The sequence below is a fragment of the Pteropus vampyrus genome, unplaced genomic scaffold (assembly GCF_000151845.1).
Source record: "Pteropus vampyrus isolate Shadow unplaced genomic scaffold, Pvam_2.0 Scaffold23, whole genome shotgun sequence".
Lineage (NCBI taxonomy): Eukaryota > Metazoa > Chordata > Mammalia > Chiroptera > Pteropodidae > Pteropus > Pteropus vampyrus.
Window position 1 is genome coordinate 1,920,476 of NW_011888804.1, and position 26,010 is coordinate 1,946,485.

Here is a 26,010-nt window from a genome sequence, read left to right on the forward strand (position 1 = left end):
AAACATAGACGATTCTAATTTTGACCATTACATTTATAGTAATAGCTCCCAGATTTGGAATTTCTTGGGTTTTGTCTTGATCTGGGCTGTTTCTCTAGGATTCTGTTCACCAGCAGTTTGGCATGCTGTATATTGCATGCAGGGAAGATGCTAGAGTAGTTTAAGTTGATCTAGATGTTCCTTCTGAATCAGTCATAGGGAAAATACTTGGTGATATCTCGATAAAAATTGACTCGGAATGTAAGTAATCTGTGTTCTGTCATGGTCTTTGGATAACCCTACCTGAGATCAGGTGCACCGGCAAGGCAGTCTTTAAGAGCTGCTTGTGGAAGCGTTTCCAGTATTCTCCCCCTTGTGTGATTTTTCACCCAGACATGTTAATGTTGTACAGTATTTGTTTTCTATTGCTCGCCTATAAAACTTTTAAGAAATGTTGTTGTTCTAACAGGTGTACTCCCCAGTTCTCCCTGCCTCTTTCTTCCCTCTCCCAGGGGAAACCACCATTCCAAATTCAGTATCAGGTGTTTAGTAAAATATAAAAAAACAACATGGGAATGATAGCGTTGTATCTATAGACAACATTTTTCGTGTTTCTGGATACTTTCAACCTATGTAAACAGCATGTTATAGTTTATGTGTTTTTGCAGTCTGCACCTCTTCTACTCAAGGTTTATCTGCAGATAAAAGTACTTCATCTTGACTGCCATATAGGTTGTTTTTTTGTTTGTTGGTTTGTTAAAAAATAACATAGATGTATTCGAAGTCTCCTTTGTTCCACTTCCCTCTGAAGTTTCTTCAGTGAGCTTATCCGGCAGTTTCACATTTCCCAGGTGTAAAATGCATTTTGTGGCACCAGCTTGACGAAAATTCTATTTTCTTTGTCCAGAGGCCCACAGCTCCATTCATTTCCCCTGTTTTAGGATGGCTGAACCTTTGTCAGGGATGTGTATGTAAGGTGACAGGTGTGTGTAAACCAACTCTCGGGTCCTTGGGTTCCCTTCCAGACTGGGGATGGTGTGAACGATGCTCCTGCTCTGAAGAAAGCTGAGATCGGCATTGCCATGGGCTCTGGCACCGCAGTGGCTAAAACTGCCTCTGAGATGGTCCTGGCTGACGACAACTTCTCTACCATAGTGGCTGCCGTGGAAGAGGGGCGGGCCATCTACAACAACATGAAGCAGTTCATTCGCTACCTCATCTCGTCGAATGTGGGGGAAGTTGTCTGGTGGGTCCCTGTGACAAATCACTTGTATTCTTTTAGCTAAAATCAGGGCTTGTGATGATCAGTTTTCCACATTTGTTCTTCCTATGACAGCAGCTTTGGTCCTTGTGCACGAGGTGGGTGGGAGGGCAAGGCCAAGCAAAGAGTGCCCTTGCAGGCAGAGGGACTTCGGGCCTCGGGAGGGCTGCCTTTAACAGAAATGAGTTTAACTATATAAAGTAACGTAAAATTCTTGTCTTTCTTAAAGTTAGCCTTAATTCGAAATTGAGTTTAATGTTTTATGATTACCAAAAAAACATTATTTCAAGCATCCATTGTTGCTGTCCATTGTTTTTATGGAGAAGGACAAGGTGATACTACTTGAACAGTGACCAAAAATAATTTGGGGTCTTTCTCTTCTTTCCTGGGGTGGAAACAGTATTTTCCTGACAGCAGCCCTTGGATTTCCTGAGGCTTTGATTCCTGTCCAGCTGCTCTGGGTCAATCTGGTGACAGATGGCCTGCCTGCCACTGCACTGGGCTTCAACCCTCCGGATCTGGACATCATGAATAAACCGCCCCGGAACCCAAAGGAGCCACTCATCAGCGGGTGGCTCTTCTTCCGCTACCTGGCTATTGGCTGTGAGTAGTTTTTATACTGTTGATTTTTAAACAAAGTGTTCGTGAGCCAAAATTTTATGAATTCATCCCTTTAAAAGGACATCTTTCCTCTATTCCCATACTAGAGTAGCAAAAAATGGAGGCTGCCCTCTTGCAGTTTAATGAGCTGTAAATACCCAGTTTATAGTAAAGTTGGTCTCGTTTCAGCATCCTCATCCTTCCGTGGGCGTTTGTGAGTGACATTTTCAGATTTAACCTGTGGGCAAAAGGACACAGGGACAATTCAGGCCTTATGTCGCTGAGGTAGAAGGGACCCCTGTGCGCGTCAGCAGTGGTTGGTAGATGCGTGGGGCCTGGCTGTGGCTCAGACTCTTCTGCGTGCCACCTGTGGAGACCTCATCCTCCTGCCCTGGGGTGGTGGTTCCCTCCGCATTTTATAGGTTAGGAAAGTGAGGCCCAGACAGGTTAAATGACTTCCCTAGGATCCCGTAAACAGGCGTTTTGTTTTGTTTTAATACATTCACATGACTTAAAATTGAAAAAACATAGTACTTGGATGGGAGACCAACTAAGAAGACCAGGTGCCAGAGGCATAAAAAATAAGGGATTATAAGCTGACAAGGTCCTTGGAATCTGTGAGGTCAACCAAGGTCGCCTTAAAAAAAAATGTAAAACACACCTGGGAAGTTCTCAACCAGCCAGTCCCTCCAGCGATACGTTTCTCGTGCTCCTCCAGAGAAACTCTAGCAGATCTCATGTATGGGTTTTCACAGGTGACAGCAAGCTGTATAACCCTGTGTCTTTCTGTATTTCTCCCTACTTGTTGGGTAATTTCCTTGTCAGTAAACACATAGCTGCCTTGTCGCTGGGCGTGAGCTGCCTGCTGCTCTACTGTGACAGCTGGGTTATAGGGTGTATGCACTTGTGTCTTTTACTGGACGCTACCACATTGGGACATTCTCTTATTCTCAAGTCCCTGTGTTCTCCCCTACTCCTTGTTGCTTCTTTGTAATAAACTTGCTGGATTCAAAAGTAATTGGTGAGGTGCTGGTGCCAGACTCGGCTTCAGACATTGCCGTGATGCTGTGTTCTGCACTAACTGTGCTAACAGCCTCTCCGTGTAGATATTCTGCCAGGCGTCTGGGGAGCAGATGGGTTAGTGGACAGCATCGACAGCATCGGTTTGCCTATAAGTCATGGGTGGCCTGACCTGGTCCATGTGGAGGATGCTGCTGCTTAGACAAGGGCATAGCTGGTGGACCTTTGCCAATCCAGTAGGTGCTTTTCCTCACAAATTCTGGAGGAGGAAAAATTGCCTGGTTCTTTCGTACCACAGACCCTCTCCTTGCAGAAACCCTCGGTCTAGCTGCTTTTGTACAGGTGGTTCCAGTGACCATCGACATGCCATGTCCTTTGTCTCTGTCCTGGGGAGAGCCTACGAGACAGCAGCTGCAGTGTGTCAACATCATGATTGTGTTCCCAGGTTACGTTGGCGCGGCTACCGTGGGTGCTGCTGCGTGGTGGTTCATTGCTGCTGACGGCGGTCCAAGAGTGTCTTTCTACCAGCTGGTATGTAGCCACCTTTCTTTCTGTGCCTTGGACGCAGAGTGTTGTAAGCCCTCACAAACAAGGTTGTCTTTGAGCGTTCTGGGTTTGGGAGCCTATCAGATTATCTTCAGTCTCAAACAATCAGCAGTTGCATCTAAGATTATTTTGAAGGACCCGGCTTCTCTGGGAAATGGGCTGAGGTCTGGTGCAGCTCTGCGTTCCAGACCTCGTGTGGAGTTGGGGCATGGACTGAGGAAACGCACTTGGCTGATGAGTGTGATTGGGCTTTTGTTGCAGAGCCATTTCCTACAGTGTAAAGAGGACAACCCGGACTTTGAAGGAGTGGATTGTGCGATCTTTGAATCCCCGTACCCAATGACAATGGCGCTCTCTGTTCTAGTAACCATAGAGATGTGCAATGCCCTCAACAGGTCAGTGAGTCTTCTCGGCAAGCTGGGGCGCAAGCTCCGCCAGCCTGCAGTCACACGTGTCACGGTCGGTTGAGGATCACAGGACCGCTCTTCCTCCCCCAAAGAAAGGAGAACAAGCAGCACCGGTTTTTAAGGCTTAAGCGTCATCATCTCCAGGAAATAGTGGGAGGGCTTAGAGACAGTGGAGGACAGAAATAGGGACTTGACTGTCCCATCTGCCAGTGCCCACGGGGAAGGCACTCTTTCCCTTTAGCATTGACACAAGTGGTATCATCCAATTAAGCCAGTGACAAAAATGGAAATTTTGAAATAGCCTAAATGTCAAGGGCAATGGAGCAGTTTTGAACCCAATGAAATGGAATTTGCTGTGCCGAAGCCTAGATTTAAAATTGGAAGTTTGTCCTACATCTGAACGTTCTTCCTTAACTTTGCCGCAGTAGAAAGTTTAGTCAGTAGAAAAGGTCAGTGGGCAGTGCCAAGTTAGCTGCCGCCTTATTGAAACGCAGTTCAAAACTGTCATTTGTGATACCTGCCTTTGCCTTTTTGGTGGGCCTATTTCCTGTATTTCTTCTTGCTCTGCAGCTTGTCTGAAAACCAGTCCCTGCTGAGGATGCCCCCTTGGGAGAATATCTGGCTCGTGGGCTCCATCTGCCTGTCCATGTCGCTCCACTTCCTCATCCTCTACGTCGAACCCTTGCCAGTAAGTGGTGGTGGGACCTGGGCAGGGGCCCGGCTGCCTGTCTGAATCTGGGAGCTTGACGAGGCTTGTCTGTGTTTTCAGCTTATCTTCCAGATAACACCGCTGAATTTGACCCAGTGGCTGATGGTGCTGAAAATCTCCTTGCCTGTGATTCTAATGGACGAGACGCTCAAGTTTGTGGCCCGCAACTACCTGGAACCTGGTAAAGAGTGTGTGCAGCCCGCCACCAAAGCCTGCTCGTTCTCGGCATGCACCGATGGGGTTTCCTGGCCGTTCGTGCTGCTCATAATGCCCCTGGTGATCTGGGTATATAGCACAGACACTAACTTTAGTGATATGTTCTGGTCTTGACTGACAGTTTTACATAAAAAAGATGTTTAACTTAATCAATTAATTTTTTATTGTTTAAAGCAACTGTCTATTCTGCTGAATTTCACATGAGCATATTCGCTGGTGATGGAGATTTCATACTCTAGGTTTTGTTTTGCTTTTTCTGACTCCAGTGGGGCAAGATTTTCCTTTTTTATACACATAATTAAAGTGTCCATTGACATGTACAGAGAACTAACACTATTTTATGCAAATATTTTTTTGTAGATGAAAAAGCATGTACAGTGTTCTGTTTAATACTCATCCTTGTATAAAAAAAAAAGTTGAGCCAGCAGACATTGTCAGCAAATTAATTGGCAGCAGATTTTAGGAAATGAATGTGTGTGGTTTTTTTCTAAAACAAAATAGCATGGATTTTGTCTTTTGCATGATCATCTGGATTTAATCTGAGATCACAGTCTAATTTTTATTCATAAGCCAATTTTTCTGCACTGGGCAGAGTACTGCTACCTCAGTCAGTATTTTTTGGTTTGCCACTCCCTCACCCACTCCGTTCACCTCCACCCCACCCCCACCCCCCACTCCCGGCCCCGCTCAGCTGCTTCTCCTGTAGGATTTCGATGGTTCTGTTTACATCAGTCTTAAGAGGTATGCCTGTTCTCGCTTGTGCAGAAAACATTGTTCCAGATTCAATTGACTGGGTTCATGTCCCCTCACGCAGTTTTTAAGGTTATTTATTTAAATGTGTAGTGTATTTTACTGTAACAGACATTGTTTTGCCAACACTGCCTATTTCAGTGGCACTTCACAATCTAGTTCTAAAAAATAAAATTTTTAAATGGACAGAAAATAACTGTCTTGTTTTTAACTCAAGTGGCTTAGCTTGACCTATGATAGATGTATTCAGCTCTCTCTTAAGTTTTTAGCTCAGATGTTTGGTTTGACTGTGCTTGAGGGGAAGAAGGATCCTGTTCTGCTGCATAAATAGTTGTAGGAATTTTATTTGTTAATGCATAGGCACTAATGGTCATCTGTGACACATTTTATGCAAGTTTCTGCTGGCCTGTTTTAGCCTGGTGTAAAGAACATAAGGGCAAGTGTGTGTGTGTGTGTGTATGTGTGTGTATGTGTTTTGTAAAATCTGTAAATAGCACATGACCAAATGAACATATTGTATAGAACTATTTTTATTTGAATGTGGCACTAACCACCACCACCTTTAGTGTGATAAATGTTTGCGCATGTTCCAGATCAGTCTTACCAACAGTGTATAAGGCATTAACAGTCCTAACTGCGGTGTTTTCCTCCATTGCCTTCCAACATCCATCAACTAACGTGAGTATTCTCTGGATTCAGATGCTTTAGCCTAAAGGCGAATGCCGCCAAGTGAGCTAGCTGTATGACTAGTGAATAAGGTCCTCGCGTCAGACACTGCTGTGCTCCGTGGCTGTCCCCGAGAGCAGTGGGCATACAGTGTGTGCCGGCTGCACACACATGGTCAGGCTAGCTGCCTAGGACCCTGGCATCGCCAGATGTCGGGGAGGGCCTGAGGGAAGAGACATTTGTTGAGTTGGTCAGATTGACAGGCTGAGGGAGCTGTCCTTTGCTAGCACTAAGATGAGTCATAAAAACGTGTTTCTTTTGATCTTTGCTAGTTGCAAGGATTTGTCCCAGAACCTTGGTTCATTAAAAAGCTAGTGAAAGCAAGTAACTGAACTAATGAACTTATGCATCTGTAGGTCCTCTTAAATAAGCCACCCTTTTCACCATCTGAGTCACATCCTTTGTAGCTGAGACTTGTCTTCTCTCTCCAGGGTATGTTAAAGCAGTTACTAGGGCATGGCTCTGCCGAGCCGGGAAACTAGCAGCTCTGTTGCAAAGGCGGCCTGGGCAGCAGCTTGTGTTCAGTGGGCTCACACCTCCCTCCTTGTGAGGGCCTGAGTGTTGCTGTGAAGGTCCCTGGGCCCTGGTTACTGGGCCAGCCAGAAGACGCAGTGTGAATGCTGAGAGTCTGGGGGAAAGTTAACAAGTGTCAAGCAGGTCAAGGTGCTGCTGTGGTCTGAGGTCTGAGTATGAGGAGATGGAAGTGGAACATGGAGACTGACTAAATGGAAGGTCCTGCCTGGCTCACCGCAGCCTATCGCAGAGGAAGGGGAGGTTGGTTTGAATGTTTAGCATCATAAAGTATAAAAAGAAATGGGCCAAGTGGACGAAATGCAAGGAGTGCATCTTGGCTGTACACCAAAACGGTGTCTGAGCTTGTCGGGTGGTGAGCTAGTCAATGGAAACCAAACTAACTGAATAGTCAGCTCTTCCCGACGCAGTTCCTGGATTTAGCGGCCTTTACATAATAAGTTGAATGGTGTGGGCCGCTCTAGGAGATGTGCACAGCCTCAGATGGCCCTGGGCTGGCCGTTGCCTTGTGGTTTCTTAGCTTCAGTCCCGTCCAGCCCACGGAGGCAGTTTGGGCACCACTTCCCTCAGCCCAGACGGCTGGGAGTGGGGAGGACACTCTGCTGCCTCAAGCAGGTCCCCTTGTCTGCTCTGCTTCAGGCTTCACCTCTGAAAAACATGTCGGCATCAGTGCCCCCTCAGCGGTGGTTTCGCTGTGGGCCCATCCCTGGGCTCAGGCCTCCCCCCTGCAGGGAGTCGCAGCTGCCCAGCCCCACCCCCGCCCGGCACCTGCAGGAAGGCACTGTGGGTCTGTTCTGCCACCATCAGCAACTTGATGGGGCAGTGCCTTCCTCAGCTCCTGCCTGAAACACTTGCCCCCTGGGTCTGCGGCCCATCCCATAAGTCGTCTTCTTGCCACCCCGTGCTCACCCAGCCTCTTTGATGCAGCTTTGCCCAGAAGATGGCAATCTCACACGTCCCCTCCCAGGGACACCTCCGGCAGCTCGTTCTGCACCTGTACCTTGCTAGTAATAAGGCACTGTTAGGAGAGCTGCGTGAGGCCACAGCCAAGCAGGGCATTTGCCAGCCTCTTTCACAAGCAGCTGCTACCACCTCACCCTCCAACTGGGGCCTTGGACCCCCGAAGGTCTGTGTGGTAGGCAGCCCTCAGCAGTATGAGGCCATGAGCTGCTCATTGTCTGCCAAGCACCCGCCCACGGCCCAGAGCCACAGCCTGCTGCATCCTCAAAGCCAAGTCCACCATTGCCTTTTTAATTTAACCACCAAATTCTGTCAAAGCCACCACCCTGCAGTGAACAATGAGGGCCACCTGCAGCCTTCTTTCTTGAAGGGGAGCAATGATAAGCAGTGCGTACAGCAGTTCCCCGCCGGGACTGGGCAGAGCGAGGCCTGCAGCCCGGAGGCTGCCCCTGGGGAGGGGCGGGGGGAGGGCGCCAGAGGCTTGGCGCTGCCACACCGCTCACTTCTGCTTCCGCTCCCTTCCCTCTGCACTGCTAACTGAAGAACTGTCCTTCCCTCCTGTCTCTCTCCTGTTACACCCAAAGCAATTAAGTGTCTGCCTGATGGGATTCTCCTGTGAGCTTGGGGGGGTGGGGGGGACTTTGCTCTGTAGCCAGATGACGTGAGGTCTGTGCAGCCAAGCTAGTGCTTCTAGATGCTACCCTGTGTGGGCAGTGCCTCAGGGACAGTTCATCAGAAATGCTGGTCTTGAAATCTTAAAAGATCAAACTGAATAGCCCCTTTTATCTGTCACTGTTAACTTTAGTTACTCTAACATTTCCTCCCCATATTTCGTAAAGCTGATTTCTTTCCTCTTTCTTTCCTTTTCAGCAATACTGGAGTAACCGCTTCCTAAACCATTTTGCAGAAATGTAAGGGTGTTCGGTTGCGTGCATGTGCGTTTTTAGCAACACATCTACCAGCCCTCTGCATGATTGATGTTGGGGGGAAAGATAAGTAGAAAAAAGTCCCCAACTCATTGTGTGTTATGTGGAGGAAACGTGTATTACCAATGGGGTTTTTAGCTTTTAAATCAAAATAATTACAAGTGTACAATTTAGCTTAATGAATCAGAAAGCCTCTCCAGAGAATTTTGGTTTCTTTGCTGCAAGAAGAATGAGTTTCTGAAATCTCATCCAAGAACTTAGAAGCCATCAGCCAAGTCTCCATATTTCTCTGTGCAAAATGTCATAGCTTATATAAATGTACAAATTCAATATTCAGTTGTAATGCATGCCTTCAGTTGTAAGTAGCCAGATTTCTCTATGGTGTCATTGAAACATGCTACTTTTTAATTGGCCCTGTACAGTTCTGCTTATTTATAAATATTGAAAACACTACAGGTGTTGAATGGTTAAAATGTAGGCCTCCAGTTCATGACCAGTTATTTTTTGAGTGTGCAAACAGCTATTTTGCACTGTATTAAATGTAACTTATTTAATGAAACCAGAAGCAGTAGACAGATGTTGGTGCAATACAAATATTGTGATGCATTTATCTTAATAAAATGCTAAATGTCAGTTTATCACAACGCATGTTTGACTTTAGACTGTAAATAGAGCAGTTGTTTATTTCTGTGCTGATGGCAACAAGCGTTGCACAGACATGGTTTCAGGAAAATAAATCTATTCTACGATAAGTTCACGGTGTGGTGGTGACTGCTCTGTGGGAGGGGCAGGCGATGTGCGTCGAGGGCCCCGGCCCCGCACCTGGAGCAGTTTTACCCTTATGTGCCTAAGAGGAACAAGAACTTCGTAGACTGGATTTCTGGGTGGGAGAACAGAGTGGTAGGAGGTCTGTTCATGTGACAAGGTATGGGGAGAGCTGAGTGTCATCAGTGGGGTTTTTGGAGCTAATTAACATGATTAAACAGCAGCTTGGAGATGTAGCAATGGAGAGATGCTTCTAATATTCAGTTACAAAATATAAAAGTCTACATTCCTGTTGGTGATGGTTACTTAGTGCTTATCTGCCAGGGGTTGGGCCTTTCTAAATTCTCTGAAGTGATTAATCACTTTTAAAAAATCAGGAATGTGACGATAGATGATTCTATCAATTGATTCTATAAACCTGATAAACATAAGGCCTATCGACTCTCCAGATACAGATAACACTTGATAAAATTTAACATCCATTCTTGACTATTTGTAACTCCCATTTTATAACAATGAAAAATAAGTCAGAAGTATTGAAACACCAGAATTACACTCACCATCCACTGTTGCCCACCACTTAGCACTGGTTCTGGAGCCGTGGCCATCAGACAAACAGAAAACACCTAAGGGAACAAAAGCAACAAGGGCCCTACTGGATCCCTGGGAACGTCTTAGGAAAGTTTAATTTGGGGAGAACTGACATCTTAATGTGAAGAATATGTGATTCATATGTTAATGAAACATGAAAATACCAACAGGCATTTTAATCAAACGGGTAGTAGTTTGGTAGATAAAAGTAGAGTTATGTCAGTGGTCATCTGGCCCAATTGCAAATGGATCAGAAGATTTGAAAAATGAAAGTACATCCTCAAAAGGAAAATGGCTAAATGATATAAACAAAAGGAAACTTGAACGGCTTATAAATATGAAAACATGTTCAACTTCCCTGGCAAATTAAAATCTGAGAGACCATTTCATGTCCACGAACTGACAAAAGAGTTCTTCTAATGCCAGGGATGGGGGAGTGGGCCCTCCTTACACAGAACGGCCAGCTATCTAGTGAATACACAGATGCTCTTATTCCAACCCAGCAGACCTACCTTAAAGAATTCCTCATAGCATAAGATGTGTACAGAAGTATTGGAAACAACCGAAGTGACCCACAGCAGGAAAAATGGGTAAGTACCTTTGAGGCATATTGAAATCGAACTCCACAGCAATGAAAATAAACGAACTGCAGGTATCGACAGCTTGATCTCCCTGCATAGTGAAACTAAGCATAACTTCAAAAGACGCAAAACGGCATCGTGCAATACTTACTCCCTTACCTGGCCCGTGGGCCGCTGTCCACCTGTGCTAAGGTGTATGCCCTAGAGCATAAATCAGTGCACAGCTACATGAGAAATGCACGCACACGCGTCAGGTGAACTAAGCCTGAGGTGGCTTTACATTTGGGTGTAAACGCCTCATTTCCAGGTGGACCAGTGTCAAACCGTTCAATAATGAGTTCAGAGACACTGGCCACAGGGGAGGTGATGGGATGGTGATTAGTTCCAGGAGGGCAGGCGGGCAGAGTGGGCAGAGCTGTTCCATCAGTAATGCTTGGGTATGGAGGTGATCATGATGCCTGTTTGTCTGAGATTTGTTTTTTAAAGTAAACCATAAAAGTACGATGAGAACATGGAAGATGGAGAAAGCACGACGCACAATCCTGGAAGAAGAGTGATAAATTGACTACATAAAAATGTAAAAATTCTAAAACAATACACCTCTCTAGAGTTAGGAAAATAGATTTGATATGCATATGACAGTGAATTCCCTTCACGTGTGATTGACAGAGATCAGAGTTTGAGACTGATCTCTCTCCTCTGTAGCTGGCATTAGGAAATGTTCTCATGCCGATGGTGCGACTAAACTGGCCCAATCTCCAGAGGGCGATTTGACAATATCTGAGATTTTTAAACATCTATATCCTTTGATTAAGCACTTCATTTTGGTGAAATGTTCACATGTTCACAAAAACAAAAATAATCCTGATGCACTGTTGTATCAAAAGGTTGGAAATGACCTGAATACCCATCAATAGGCAAGATGTTGAATAAACTAAACATTAATACTATGGAATATTATGCCGTCCTCAAAAGACACAAGGTAAATCTGTGTGAATCAGCAAGGATGACGCCAGTATGTGTTGTCTGCCCAGTAAAATGTTCAAGGGCAGAGCAGTTAGTATAATAGTCTCATTCGGTTTTAAAAATGAACGGGGAGAAGTTAACAGTTTCCAGAAATGATTGGCTGCTGAGAATAACTGAAAATGCTATGATATAGATGGCAGATGGTGGGAGCCAGGCTTCCCACTTTGGGAGTGGGAGGTTACAGATAAGGAAGCGGAGAAGGCTAGAATGAACCATGTAATGAATTCCATTTGGAGAAATCAGAAGGAACTCATGCTCAGCTTCATATTGATATAGACGAGTCCCTATCAATACTAAGTCCATAAGTTCTTTCTGATTTTGTGCATATACACATGTATTTCCTAGCACTGTCAACTGAGAGGGTCGAGAAGCAAAGCTACTCCAGTAGCGATGAGCACACTTAGCTCCCATTTTCAGGTTTCTAATAATACTCTCTGACAAAGGGGATCAAGTGTTCTTGGAGAAATGGCTGATTCTAGGGCTGGGGCAGAAAATGGATAGCATGTGCCCGAACAACACTGCGGCACCAGAGAGTAAGGAAGGGCTCGGAAGCGAAACGACGCTCGATGGCACAGGAGCCAATGGAAAAGGCCCTGAATGGCCAAAGCTGGAGCAATCTGAGAAACAAAGTAGTACTGGATTATAATCCAAAGTATAAAATAAGTATCCATGAGTCCATGTCGATATAAATAAAGCGGGGGGGGGGGCGGGGGGACCAGAAATCTCCCATACAGAATTCTGTGTAGATACTTCGCCCTCAAGGGGTGAAGCGTAATTCTCCGTTCCTTAAGCTGTGCACAGTGACCTGCCGTACAGTGCAGACGGGAAAAGTAACCCACAGCGGAGAAAGCTGGCAGACACTACCTCAGCCCAGTGATGTCATCTTGAGAGCACGTCCCCTTAACGTGAAGTGATAAGAATGGCATTTTACCTGTGGTCTTACTCCCCAGAACATAGAACCTCAGTATAATCAAAGGGGAAAGCATCTGACAAACCTGAAGACATTCTGCAAAATACCTGACTGGTACTCCTTAAGGCTCTCAAAGTCATCAGAAACAAGGAAAATCTGAGAAACTCTCACAGCCAGGAGGAGCCTAAGGACGTGTGAACTAAATGTAATATGGTGTGCTGGGTAGGATCCTGGAACAGAAAGAGGAAAAAAAACGAAGGAAATCTGAATAAACTATGGACCCTTTCTAATAATAGCGTATACATAATGGTCCATAATAATGGATAAGTGTGACAAACGTACCATATTGTTGTAAAATGTTTATAATAGGGGAAGCTATTATAAACAGTCTGGGGCATATGGGAACCTTCTGTACTCTCTGCTCAATTTTTCTGTAAGTCTCAAGATATTCTAAAATAAAAGGTTTATTTTTAAATGCTGTGATAAATATTTTTTAAACCCTCATAGAAGCGTCAAAGAACTACATGATAGTACAGAATCTCCGGGCCAGAATCTAAGAGAAAGCAAGAGAGGTCATCAGAACATCCAAGGTCACTTTTCTCCCGGTGGCATCTACCTAGCCACACAAACTAAGCTGTGAAACAAGCAAGGTTTTGAGAACTCGGAGTGAAAAAGGCAAAATCAAAATCCAGGGCCCACAAAAAGTGGGAAGTCTCACAGGACATTAAGCTGTGACCCCAAAGGACTAACACTGCAGAGTAAGGGCAAACCAGAAGTGAACTGGCCCTCCTTCCCAAAACTCGAAGGCCGTAGGCAGCGTTGCCTTGGTGCTGAGCAGAACCAGGAAAGCATGCCGCACCCCACCGCCCGCTGCCACCCCAGAGTGCGTGGAAACACTGGCAGCTGAGAGTCTGCAGGCCAAGCTCCATCCTAATCACGGGCTGTGAAACCTCCAGGCTTGAACTGAAAGTGTCTGGCAGCGCCCTGAGCACCAGGCAGAGATAAATGTAAACCCTCCCTAGAGGAAGGCGCCTTTGTCTTATGTCTGGGGAGATCCACACAATTATTTTTCAAAGCGCATACAGTAAAAGATACCAAATACACAAGAAAACACGGTACCATGAGTGAGTGCCGGCAGAAATACACATGACAGATCCACCCAGACTTCACATATTGGAAGTATCAGATACAGATCATCCATGCTTACAGTACTCCCCCTTATCCATGGAGGTCTTGGGGGGAGAAAAAGAACTGGAAAATATGGAAGAAAGGTTAAAATATTTGGAAAATAAACTGAGAAAGGTGACAAAATCAAACATACATTTTAAAGTTTTAGAAGGCAAGTATGAGAAAGGTATTGTTTGAAGAGATAATGGCTGAGAATTTTCTAGAACAGATAAAACAGTAATCCATAGATGCAAGAATCCCAATAAATCACAAAAAGGAAAAATTAAAAATCCAGCCCTAGACATAGTATAGTCAACTGCAGAAAACCAAAGGCAAAGAGAAAAATTTTAAAGCAACAGAGCAGGGTGAAAAAAAAAGGCATTACCTTTAAAAGAGTGACAGGCCACTGCTGACTTCGCAACAGTCAGTGGAGACCAGAAAACAGTGGAATGACAGCTTTATATGCTGAAAGAAATTACTGGCAATCTAGAATTCCAAACCTGGAGAAAATAAATATACAGTATTTCAAGAATCAAGGGAAAATAAAGATTTCAGACAAACAAAAACAAGAGTTCTTCACCAACAGACTCACACCAAGGGAAATTCTAGAAGGGGACAGACGTAACTCGTCTAAGCCACCTGAGGGTCTCCGTCGGGCAGGAGCATGGGGAAGATACTGGCCAGCTTCGGACGGAGCTACACGGGAAGGTGTGCTGCTGTTCCTGGGGTGACCGCGACAAGACAGAACCAGGGGCAGGACTAACAAATCGACAGAAGGAAAAAACAAAAGAAAGCTGAAAATGACAAATAGAAACGATAGTAGAAGATGACAGAGCCAACCCCAAATATAACCAACAACAACATTGTAAGAATATACTAAACATGTTATTCCTGTCGCTCTATTTCTGAAAGAGTGACCCAGATGTTCCTGTCTGGAAAACTGGTCTGTGCTCCTCACGTGATCCCCGCAGCAGGAAGAGACTCACATGTCTCGCAGTCAGCTAGGAAGCTGGGTTGGCTGCTTTTCCATCAAAATTACTGCATAAGTTATAAAATGTATTTTATATGTTTGGAAACTACGCAGAATGCCTTGATTCAGGACTAAAAATGTACCAAGTGGTAACATTGATCTCTCTTTGATACTTATAAATCCTGACCTGTTAGGAAACAGATTTCATTGAAAACAAAGTGCACGCTTTAAATGAAGTTCGCTGACGGACTGACTATGCGACGACAAAAAGAGGGTGATGGACACACACGAACTTACATAATTTCAGGTTACCTCTGGAAAAATGCCCAAGAAACTAGTCAGGATGGGGGAATTCACCATCTGCCCTTTTGAAAATTGTGAATCTAACGTAAAAATATTTTTAATTTTTTTCAGATGGTCTATGTTAAATTATAGACCATCTGAAACTAACAATTTTATGGAAGTACGAAGAGCTGAGAAGAATCAAAACACTGTTAAAAATGAGGTCACGGTGTCTTGCTCTTCCAAATACCAATTTTTATAAAGCTATAGCAATGAAGACAGTGCAGTGTGGGGGCTGGGACAGAAAAGCTGACTGGTGGTACGAGACAGAGCTCGGAAACAGGTACGCACTAGGAATCCATGATCTGTGACCCAGCTGGCATTACAGCTCAGTGGGAAGAGCAAGTAATTTTTCAATAACTGGTAGTTATGCATGTTTAAATATAAATTTTAAAAATCAATAAAATTAGATCCCTATCTCACATCATACATATTGGGAGATTATATTTTTAACTAGAGATAAGGAAGGATTTTTTAAGAATTAGAAAATGTAACCATAAAGGAAAGACTGATAAATCCAACTACATTAAAATTAAGACCCTCTGTTGATCAAAAGACACCATTAAGAGAATGAAAGGGTAAGACACAAACTGGAAGAACATATTTGCAGCTCATATTCTGAATTATATCTTATAACAACTTCTGTGAATTAATAAGTACCCCAACAAAAAGTGGGTAAAAGGAATTTCACAGAAAAGAAAGCAGAAGTAGTTTCTAAACACATGAAATGCTTGATTTTGTTATAAAACAAAAAAATGTAATTTAAAAGCACTGTCATCTCACACCTGCTGTGTTGGAGAAAATTAAGGTTTGATAATAATAGATGCGGTGAAGGAGTGGGACGAAGAACCTCAGGTGTACATATAAATCTGCACAAATTCTTTGGAAAACAGTTTGACAATATCTGGGAAAACTGAGCCTGCACATAGCCTACACCCATCAATTCCACCTACGGATATAACCCTTCTTATACACACTAGGAAATACATACAGAAATATACACGGTGGCAGTGTTTAAAACAAAAATAGCAGAAACAACTAGCAGAAGTGTTTATCAATGGCAAATCAATAAGATGGGAGTGATATATATATGATAAAAATAGATTTATATGATATATCTCATGTAACGTGATATATATAATATTCCACTGCAGGAATGTGTGTGTGTGTGTGTGTGTGTGTGTGTGTGTGTGTGTGTATAGCAATAAAAATGAATGCGGTATCCTACAAAATACCTGACCAGTCCTCAAAATCGTCAAGGTCATCAAAAACAAAGACAGTCTAAGAAACTTTCATAGCAAGAGGAGCCTAAGGAGAGATGATAACTAACAGTAATGTGCTATCCTGGATGGGGTCCTAGAACAGAAAAAGAACATTAGGTAAAAAGTAAGAAAATCTGAATAAACTATGGACTTTTGTTAATAATATGTCAGTCTTGGTTCATTCATTGTAATACACCATACTGTGTGCACGGTATGTGGGAACGCTCTGTACTATCCACTGGATCTTTCTGTAAATCTAAAACTGCTCTAAAAAATAAAAATAATGTCTGTCAAAGGGGAATGAGTTGTAGTAGCAATAGAGATCAATTTTTAAAATCATGTTAAGCAAAAGACATGAAAAATACAGACGACGTGACTCCATTTACGTTAAGTTCAAGAATAAGCAAATAAATAAATGTTGTTTAGGATAAATACATGGTAAAACTAAAACTACGAAATAACAGTATTGTAAGTGAGAAAAAAAGAGCTCAGCATTTGCCCAAGGTCCACGGAACTTCCAGGACCAGAAAATAAAGGAAGAACAAAATTCAGATCAGTGGTCACCTCCGGCAGGGTAGGGGCAGGGGTGGGAGGCAAGAGTGAGTGAATGGGCTGGGATAGGTCTGGACACACGGCGGGCTTCTGGGATTGTGGAAACCTATTTCCTGTCCTGAGTGGAATGCGCATGTGTGTTTTATCTGTGACTTTTAGCATATGTCCTGCCGAAGTGAGCACAATGTGACTTTTTAAACATTATGTATGTTGTCATATACTTCTATATGTATGCTATATTTCACAAATTTAATTTTTATTTAAAAAGAAATGTTTCCCCAGCCTGAGCAGGCGCTGGTCCTGGGCAGCTGCTCTCCTGGGTCTCCTTAAGGGTGTCTGCACAGTTTTCACCTTCCAGGTGGCTCCCCTAGCCTCCCCTCCTGGAACACATGGCTGGCTTGAGTATATGCCCACCGTTCCAGAGAAGGCTCCAGAGGTGAAGTAACCACAGGGCCAGGTCTATCCTGTCCCATCCCACTGCCAGGCTCTGCCCAGAGTGGCGTGGGAGTGAGCAACAGCCGGGGCCTGTGCGGATTTTGGAGGTCGGCCTGTTTGGCCCATCAAGGATGGGGCTTCTGTCTGGGCACCGCCGAGGCTGGAGGACGGAGGCCTCTCTCGGGACAGACCCCTGTTTGCTGAGTTTCCACTCAATTCCTGAACAAAATCCCCACTGCCCCAAGGGACTGACAAGGGAGATGGGCCAGAGGGCCCAGTGGAATGAAGTCATGGATTAAAGATGATCCAAAAAGTAAAAAATAATGTTCCTGGGCCCATGCAGGACTAGACCTGGCAATGACGGGGTTTCAGGGTGAATCTGTTGATCTAGTGCCAAAGGGGACCCAGCCCCTGGGCCGGAGAGCAAGGCTCAGGGCCACAGGTCCAAAAGGACCGAGGTTTCGCTTTGGGAGGCTGCTCCCCTCCGTGGCCACACAGCCAAGCGACAGCAACCTGAGGCTTCCACCTGGTGGTGGAGAGAGGCCCTCCCTCTGAGAGGCTCAGCCCTGCTAGTGGGGAAAGTAGGGTTCCTTTAAAGGGACCCTGAAGGAAAGATGGGGAGACTCAGAAAGGACACAAGTAGCCAGCGACAACCCCCACACAAAACACAATAAACCCCAGCAAGCACACAGTCACCCCCAGCACTAAAGCAGGCGAGATGTGACCTCAGCCCGGGAAATATGCCCCAACCAGAGCCAGCAAGGGCTGTCCTATGGGGGAAGGGGCCCCAAATCCCAAAGGTCCAAGGGAGCGAAGGCAGAGGCCTTGGTGGACCACACCCGAGTCCACCACAAGCTCCCAACTCCTGTGAGGGGAAGTGAAAGAGTTTCAGGGAGTGGGAGGGACTGGGAGGGACTGGGAGGGACTGGGAAAGACTAGGGACTGCACCTGGTTTGCTCCTAACCTGAAGCCAACGGAGGACTGACTCCCTGGGTGGACAGGGCAGCTGAGGGAGGCCGCAGGGCCAGAGTGGGCTTGCCCCCTCACTGCAGAGAGAAGATCAGACGGCTGAAGTTCCCCAAAAGATCACTCTGAAAATCCCTCTCCTGGTAATTTACCCAAAGAAGGAAAAAGCTGTGAGCACAAAAGTCACCAGAGGTTTGTTTATATAGAGACAGACACTGGAAGATTTAAGTGGCTGGCGGAGCCGCTTTGTTACAGGGCTGCCCTTGCTGGACAGTCTGGCAGCCTTTAAATCTCGCCCGCCTGAGGACCGCAGATGCCCGCGGGTGTGCTTAGGGCCGTTTTCCCTTTAACAGACCTGAGAGTTGTGCAGAGATCACAGTTAGGAGCATACTGAGGCTCCAGAGGGAGAAACTCTGGGCAGACAAAAACAGCCAACGTGCTCAAGACTGTTTGCTTATCTATAAAGTGGGGCTAATTCCACCCATGGTTCAAGGGCATGAAGCTAAAATGTGATAACGAGGGCAAAGGGTTCACCTGGTGGCCGGGCCCAGAGGCGTGCCAAGAAATAGCAGCCCAATCAAGCCCAAATGGTGGCATATTTCTCACATATAAGACTGGAGAGAAACGAGAACACTGATGACGCCGACGTGGGCGAGACTGAGAAACAAGCACTCCCGCCTGCTGCTGGAGAGCAGCCTCACGGAGTCCACCAAAGCCTTAAACGAACACGCTCTGAGACCCAGAAACTTCGCTACGAGGAACCTGACCTCTGCAAGGAAATATGATCATGACAGTACAGACTGCAGTGATTAGACAGGAAACTGGAAACGAGCGCCCCCCAATGGCAGAAGGGCTACAGAAACTGTGCCGCCCGCAAAATGGGATTCTGTGACACTGGCACAAGAGCACGTGGACAGCGCTGGCCAGAATTTCACTGCACAGCATTTCAGTATAACTTACATATATGTACCATTAGTTAAAAGCTCAAAACCATTTTTCTAAAGGTAGCGTCAGAAACTTATTTTGAAGAGACACAGATTCAGTAGAGATTGGGAAGTAGACATTTTTTATTTTATACCTTTCTCTGAAATTTGTTAACCATGTGTTTGTTTTAAGGAAAAACACCACAGGTCCAAAATGGCATCATTCATGCGAAAAGCCCATGACACCAAACCTAGATTTAATGCCTGATCTAACTGCAGTTTCAACCTCTCCCAGAAACATAATCTTGACCAGTCCAGAATTTTCTGGTTAAATACCAGTAAGGTAATCCATCACATGGGCCCCTCTCCACTTCCCATATTTGAAAGGTAAAAACTTTTCCCCTTCTCTTCCCCCAAAGATGTCCTGGCCACCCCCCCACCCCCCACCCCAAATCCTTTCTTCCGTCATAGCTTCCTTGCCCCACACTTCTGCCTATAAAGCCTTCCATTCTGAGCAGCCTCCGAATGCCCTTCTAGTTACTGGACAGGATGCTGCCCGATTCATGAATTGCTTAATAAAGGCTATTAGATCTTCAAATTTACTTGGTTGGATTTTGTTTTTCAACAGTTTATATAACATACATACTACAAATACATGTGTTAATGGGATTATCTGAATGGTAGGATACAGGCCATTTTCCTAAAGGTTTTCAAAGCATATATAACACAATTTTACCATCAACCATTTTATGTGCAGTGAGCTCAGTGGCATTCAGCACATCACATTCTTGTGCCACCACCACCACCATCTCCAGAACTTTCTCAGCCTTCCAAATGGAAACTCAGTCCCTATTAAACGCTAACTCCCCATTTATTTCCCCTCCTTCCAGACTCTGCTTCGTCTCTATGAATCTGACTCCCTAGGGATCTCATCTAGTGGAACTGTACAGTATTTGTCTGTGACCACTTATTTCACATAAAGTCCTCAAGGTCCATTCATGTTGCAGCACGTGACAGGATTTCCTTCCTTTTTAAGGCTGAATCACATTCCACTATGTGCTGCATCTTGTTTATCCAGTTAGCCAACAATGGACACTTGGGTTGTTTCAACCTTTTGGCTATTATGATGCTATGAACATGGGCGTGCGAGACCCTGCTTCAATTCCTTTGGGTATACACCCAGAAGTGGAATTGCTAGATCATATGGTAATTGTTTAAATTTTTGAAGAACTGCCAGTTTTCCAGTGGCCGTGTCATTTTACATTCCCACCAGCAGTGTACAAGGGTTCTCTATTTTTAAATTGTTTTCTTTTAATGGCTGCTAAGGAGGCTGACTCGTGGGCTTCTGGCTTATTCCTGGTTCGCTGGTAGTGCATGGTTTATAAAACACATGACATGTTCTGTTCTGGCAACGCCGACATCTTCCCTAGCAATCTAGGGAAACTCCATATACCCTGGCACCAACTGGTAGTGGCCCAGGTACAGCAGGAGCAGGTTGGGGGACAGGGGCCTGCCCCTCTGTGCCCCAAGAGCGGAGGTGGCAGCTGGTGCCACTCCTACTGCCCCAGTGCAGGGAGGCTTCTGAGGGAAGTGGAAAATCTTACTGGGGCACTTACCTCAGCAGGCCCTCCCAGGGCTAGGGGTTCCAAGTGGGCCTGGCCGTGACCGCTGTCCCTGGAGCCAGGGTGAGGTGCTTGCTGAGTCGTCAGTAGAGAGCTGGGTCCTGTGCAGCAGGCAGCGTCTGTGGCTTTGGGGCTGGCTGGGCAGGCCTGGGCTTGAGAGTTGCTCCCACCCAAAGGCAGTGCAGAGTGGGGCCCTCAGGGACCCCTTCAGGTCAGGCCTGCAACTTCTGGGACCGTCAAAGCCCCCTCCCCTTAGGTTTCTCAATGTTTGGATCAGAGAACACATGCATCAGAAAACGAAGCCAGAGTGGGAACGGTAAGACAGACTCCCCGGCGAGGCCTGTATCTAGATTAAGGGTTGGTGCTGGGCCTGGGAATCTGCATACTGAGGGGCACATTCGAGTTTGAAAGTGGATTTGGGCAACAGCCAGCCTCATTGTCTGAGGAAGAGGCAGGGGTGTGGCCTCTAAATTAAGGCTGGCAAGGAAAGCTCTCGGGTATCAGCCCTGTGGGGGCTGGTGACACCCACCAGGTCCCTGGCACACAGCAGGGTTTTGGAATGAAGTACAAAGGCCCAAAACAGAGGGCAGAGACCACTCTTCCTTAGGACCCTGCCACCCTTCTCAGCTGAGGGACCTCTCGGAGAGAAGGACAAGAAAGCTTCAGTGATACCACCAGTCCCCAACTCCCCAGGCTGGCATTAACCCTGATGATGGCGATGACGTTCACAATGGCTGTGATGTGAACTCTCCATGGGCTTATCCAGTCTCAGGCCAGCAGTGGATGTGGGAGCCCGGGCCAGAGGCCCACTACCTCGCCTCTGCCCCCAGAGCTGATGGGAGAGCTGGGACTTAGAGCCCAGTTGGCCTGATTCCACACCTGTGCTCCGAACAATTGTTTGGTGGCTGGGGGCAGTGGGTGATGACAGGAATCAATTAAAACACTTCTGTACTATGTGAAATTCCAGACACCAGAAGGTACCCGTGGTGACTGCAGGCACCTGGGAGGCCATCATTTTGTTAGGTTGCTTGGTCTACCGGCCGGTGGCTCAGCAGGGCAGCCACAGAGCTGGGCAGCCTGATTTTGTCCCTGCTTCCCAGGGCTCCCATCCTTGAGTTTTTTTTTTTATGAGAACAAGTGGTAGTGGCAGTACCAGGTGAGGTCTTCAGCCCCTTCCAAGCCAAACTCCTCCCATTCTTTGATGTGGACCAAGAGTATTTTCGATCCTGTCAGGTGCTCTAAAAACGTAGCTTCAGTTGCCGCATCCAACCTGGTTGTCACCTGGAGGTGCAGGTGAGTGGGGCCTGGGGGATCCATCCCGTTGTCACTGAGATGGAGAGGCCTGGGATGGACAGGCCAGACTGATCCAGGGGCTCCCAGCAGAGATGGCCAGTCCAGGAAAGGGGAGACGTGAGGGTGCTGATGAAAGGTGATGCACAGGCTTGGGCTCGAAGGCACACCGTGCCCTCATGGGATTCTCAGGGTCCCTGGGAACGAGCCTGACATGCAGAAAGATCGGGAGCGTGGGGCGGGCTTCCTCAGGCTGGGCAATGGCACATAGGTGAGCTGAGGAAGGACATGAGGTTGCATCCCGGGGTGAGCGCTAAGGCCAATGACCCATCTTCTCCAGGCCACGTCACCTGCCATGACCCCAAGTGCCTGCTGCGCTCTTTAGAAACTGCTTGATCAAATGATGCTGCTCAGGCTTTGGTTCTCATACTGGAAGATACTTTAACAGTCACTTTTGTCCATTTAAAACTGTAGTTATCAGAAGTTCCGAGCTCCTAAACTACTGTACGCTTCTGTTTTTACACGTTAGGACAGAACTTTCCATTTACATCAAGATCACATTTTGCATCACCTCTAATTTTGTTTTAATGAGAATGTGAAGTTAGCTGTGCCATCTCCCACCCCCACTTCACTTCCGAGTTAACCAGACTGTCAAAAGCATTGCCTCCTCAGAAATAAGAGGGGAGAGGGTGGGTGACGTCCCCCAGCACTGCAGCCCAGATAGCAAGACCCCTGATCACCGTACAGAATGCTGAAACCAGACACCGACCTCAGCACTCCAGACAGAGCCAAAGAGAGGACAGATGCAGTCTAAAATCTCGCCAAAGGCTCTTCCCCAGGGAAATTTACCAATCAAAAAATGCAAATGGATGAACCAGTTCAGTGTTACCTGAGGTTCTCAATCCTGGCTCCCAACACTCTGGGAAGAAAGTGGGTCTATTTATGGCAAATAATTCTGGGCTAAATCACGCACTGTATGTAAGAGACAAAAGAATTTATAAAGGGTTTCCAGTCTGATCAACCCAACACCATTACTGTACAAAAAAACAGTTTTATTAGTTAATTACCCCAGGTGTACCTCTGTTCATGCTCTAGGTCACACCTGTTTCTCAGATTTGGCCCAGGCTCATAGGCAAGTTACCAGATTAGCAAATAGGAAAACTGTTCTGCAAAATAACAACTGTCAGCTTAAGGCATTACTAACATTGCAGAAGGAAGCAAGGTTGCTAGGGAAGTTTGGACAGCCCAGGACGATGATTCTGGGACAGGAAACCCTCTCTGAAAGGGCTAGCCTGTGCTGCTGTTCAACTCGGGAGATGACACTCTTGGCTCTGGGTGACAGGTCACTCCTTTATACCCATCCACAACATCACAGACAAAACACTATTTCTCCAGCTTTCAGATTTAGAAATTAGTTATATAAAAAGCACTGTCACAGAAGCCCCAGTACATCTGCGGGCCTCCCAGAGGGCTCACTCGGTCCTCCCTGGCTGGAGCAGGGGAGGATGGAGATATATGGAAGGTCAGTCTGTTTTAAAAAGTGAAGTCACTACTAGAAATACGGAGCCAGGGGGCAGAAACCCTTGCTGCAATCACATGCTGAATCATTGTCCTCCCAGAGAGCGGGCTCCTACAGGTTCTTTCAGTCCACGGAAGTGCTCAGAGCAGGGCAGGCCAGTGTGGCCATGGAGCTGCCGCCTGCCTCACTGCATGCCGAACCACTGCTCCTGGTCAGCCCACTGGGCCGCCTCACTGTCGCTGCCCTCCAGGTCCCCTTCTTCCCCACTCCCTTCCATGTCGTCCACATCCTCCTCCTGAGTGGCATCCGTGGGACTCTCCTCCTTCTCCATCTTCTGCATCCCCTCTAGAGACTTCTGGTCATTGGGGTCCAAACTAAGGGACAACAAAACAAAGGAGAGGCCTGAATCTCTGCCTTGCTTCTTGCTGGCTGCTGCGTCATCTCCCTGGCACAGCCGTGAAATGACCACCCGGTCACAGAGAAACTGCCAGCGCCTGGCCTCTCCGAACAACTCCGGTGCCACCGGCAGAAATGAGGGAGTCCACCACTAGAAGTGAAAAAAGGCTTCTTGTCCTAATTTTTAGAATTCTTGAGTTTTTCTCCACATTGTTTCTTAAACCTTTTGACACTTACGCATATTCCTAGCATTATGCTAAAGGAAGCTACCAAATAACAAAATGAAAAAGTGGTAAACAACCATTAACAGAAAAATTCAAATGTAATTTCTTAACAGTACTGGGTTTTTAAGCTATAGAGTTACCAAAAAAAAACCTTATTTTTCTGTGAATGAAACTATTCCATGTTCTTATGATCTAATTAAACATAAGGCATTTCAGTAGTTAACCAAAATCATCACGCTTACCATGGAACAGACTTCTCAACTCCTAGGTTAGACCCCAGGACCCAAAGCAACCCTTACTTGGGCATTTGAGTTTAACAGCACAGAGTCATCACACATGCAAAAGCCCCCAAAGTTCAGAACATTTATTTACAGGGCTCCTAAGCAATCTTTCCTCTTGCCTTCGTGACCATCACCTAGGCCAGCAGGTATCTGATCTCTAACAAATCCCTCCTCTAATGAAAGCCTGGTATTTTCTCACTCGCTTTTTTCCAAAAAGCAGATAAAACCCATGTGGGAATCCTGTTCCTACTTATATAACTGTAGATTGGTTTGTATCATCTCCTCTTCTCCGAAACCTTCCATACAGCTCTCACCCACACCCAGGGTTCCCCACCCTCTGCACTCCCACCTTGCCTTCTAGAAACTGCTATGAAAGCACTTAGCACGTGGTATCCATCAGTCTGCACGTCTGAGACTGAGGGCTCCCGGAACTGCAGCATCCCCTCTGGTTACTTAGATGCCAGGCATATGAGTAGTGCTCAACTGCTGAACAAATAAATGGATGTGATCAGACTCAGTTAAAGACAGGCCTTCACCGTAACCTTACAGACACACAGACAACCCTTAAAGAAATCACTTCTGTATGAAGCAGCAAGAAAACCACTATTTATTTAGTATTTACTATGTACCAGGCACAGTGCTAAGAGCTTTACAAGGAATAATCATTTAATCCTCATTTAATCACTATAATACCTAAAAAGGTAGATATAGACAAGAAAATTTGTTAGTAACTCGCCCAAGATAACAGGTGGTGAAAGTAATATTCAAACTTCAGAGCTTAAGTTCTTAACGACTACAGTAGGTAGAAACATGGGAAAGTACTTATAATACTTTGATTTGAAAAAGCAGAATATAAAATATATACTACATATAACCCTATAAAAATATGCATATGTGCGGGCAAGGCCAGGAGGATGATCTACACAAATGAAAACAGATGTTATAGTGGTGTGAGCTGGTTATGAGTGAAAAGAGTTCTTTAATGTTGTTAATATACTTAAGAAAAAAGTTTTAGAAGTCATGAATTCACAAATAACTCTTCTACCATTACTATTATTACTGTTTTCAACCGTGGGCACAACGTGTACGTGGTTCCAGAATTCCTGTGAAACAGTGCCCTGCCTCCTCTACCCCTGGGCGACCTTCCCCCCGGGAGGCTAAGTGCCTACCTGAGTGCTATACTATACTGGTCCATTGCCTCCTGATACTCATTGACAGCTACAAGGAAATCTCCTAGGATCCGGTGCAGGACACAGTCACTCTGATTAGCTAGTGCGTTCCTCAGCAAAGCAATTCCATCTTCATATTTCTGCTCTCTGCCTAAAAAGAAAAAGACCCTCATTTTTCTACTTAAACGACATTTAGACAATATATTCCCATCTCAAGTCTTATACACAAAACTACAACAATGATCACAATCCGATGATCTATTTGTAGAGATGTCTTCAAGAGAACAGTGGCAGGAAGTAAGAACAAGCTCATCTGAATTCCTGTATCATCAGGAAATGTACAGTTTGAATTTTCATTTTTTTAAAAGTACTATTAACCTAAATTCAA

General features: G+C 45.7%; 2 protein-coding genes across 6 annotated transcripts in view; one reads left to right on the forward strand and one right to left on the reverse strand.

Annotated features, from left to right (window-relative positions):
- The window catches only part of ATP2A2 (ATPase sarcoplasmic/endoplasmic reticulum Ca2+ transporting 2), a 46,812-nt gene extending 37,429 nt beyond the window's left edge, over nucleotides 1-9,383 (forward strand). The window contains exons 15-21 of one of the 2 annotated variants that reach the window (XR_895654.2): nucleotides 1,005-1,225; nucleotides 1,641-1,843; nucleotides 3,306-3,391; nucleotides 3,668-3,801; nucleotides 4,384-4,501; nucleotides 4,583-6,166; nucleotides 8,576-9,269. Coding sequence is in view for 1 of the 2 variants with exons in the window: in XM_011355776.1 (XP_011354078.1) it covers nucleotides 1,005-1,225; nucleotides 1,641-1,843; nucleotides 3,306-3,391; nucleotides 3,668-3,801; nucleotides 4,384-4,501; nucleotides 4,583-4,852 (1,032 nt within the window). In the remaining variant the exon portion in view is untranslated. Of the gene's footprint in view, nucleotides 1-1,004; nucleotides 1,226-1,640; nucleotides 1,844-3,305; nucleotides 3,392-3,667; nucleotides 3,802-4,383; nucleotides 4,502-4,582 lie in introns of both variants that reach the window. The other variant, XM_011355776.1, reaches the window with a different exon arrangement.
- The window catches only part of ANAPC7 (anaphase promoting complex subunit 7), a 40,032-nt gene continuing 15,893 nt past the window's right edge, over nucleotides 1,872-26,010 (reverse strand). For 2 of the 4 annotated variants that reach the window (XM_023528209.1, XM_023528212.1), the window contains exons 10-11: nucleotides 25,623-25,773; nucleotides 23,065-23,926 (exon numbers count right to left, since the gene is read on the reverse strand). In XM_023528209.1, coding sequence (XP_023383977.1) covers nucleotides 23,737-23,926; nucleotides 25,623-25,773 — 341 coding nt within the window. In that variant the 3' untranslated portion in view covers nucleotides 23,065-23,736. Of the gene's footprint in view, nucleotides 2,079-7,224; nucleotides 7,394-9,956; nucleotides 10,023-23,064; nucleotides 23,927-25,622; nucleotides 25,774-26,010 lie in introns of those variants that run through there. The other 2 variants (XM_023528211.1, XM_023528210.1) reach the window with 2 other exon arrangements.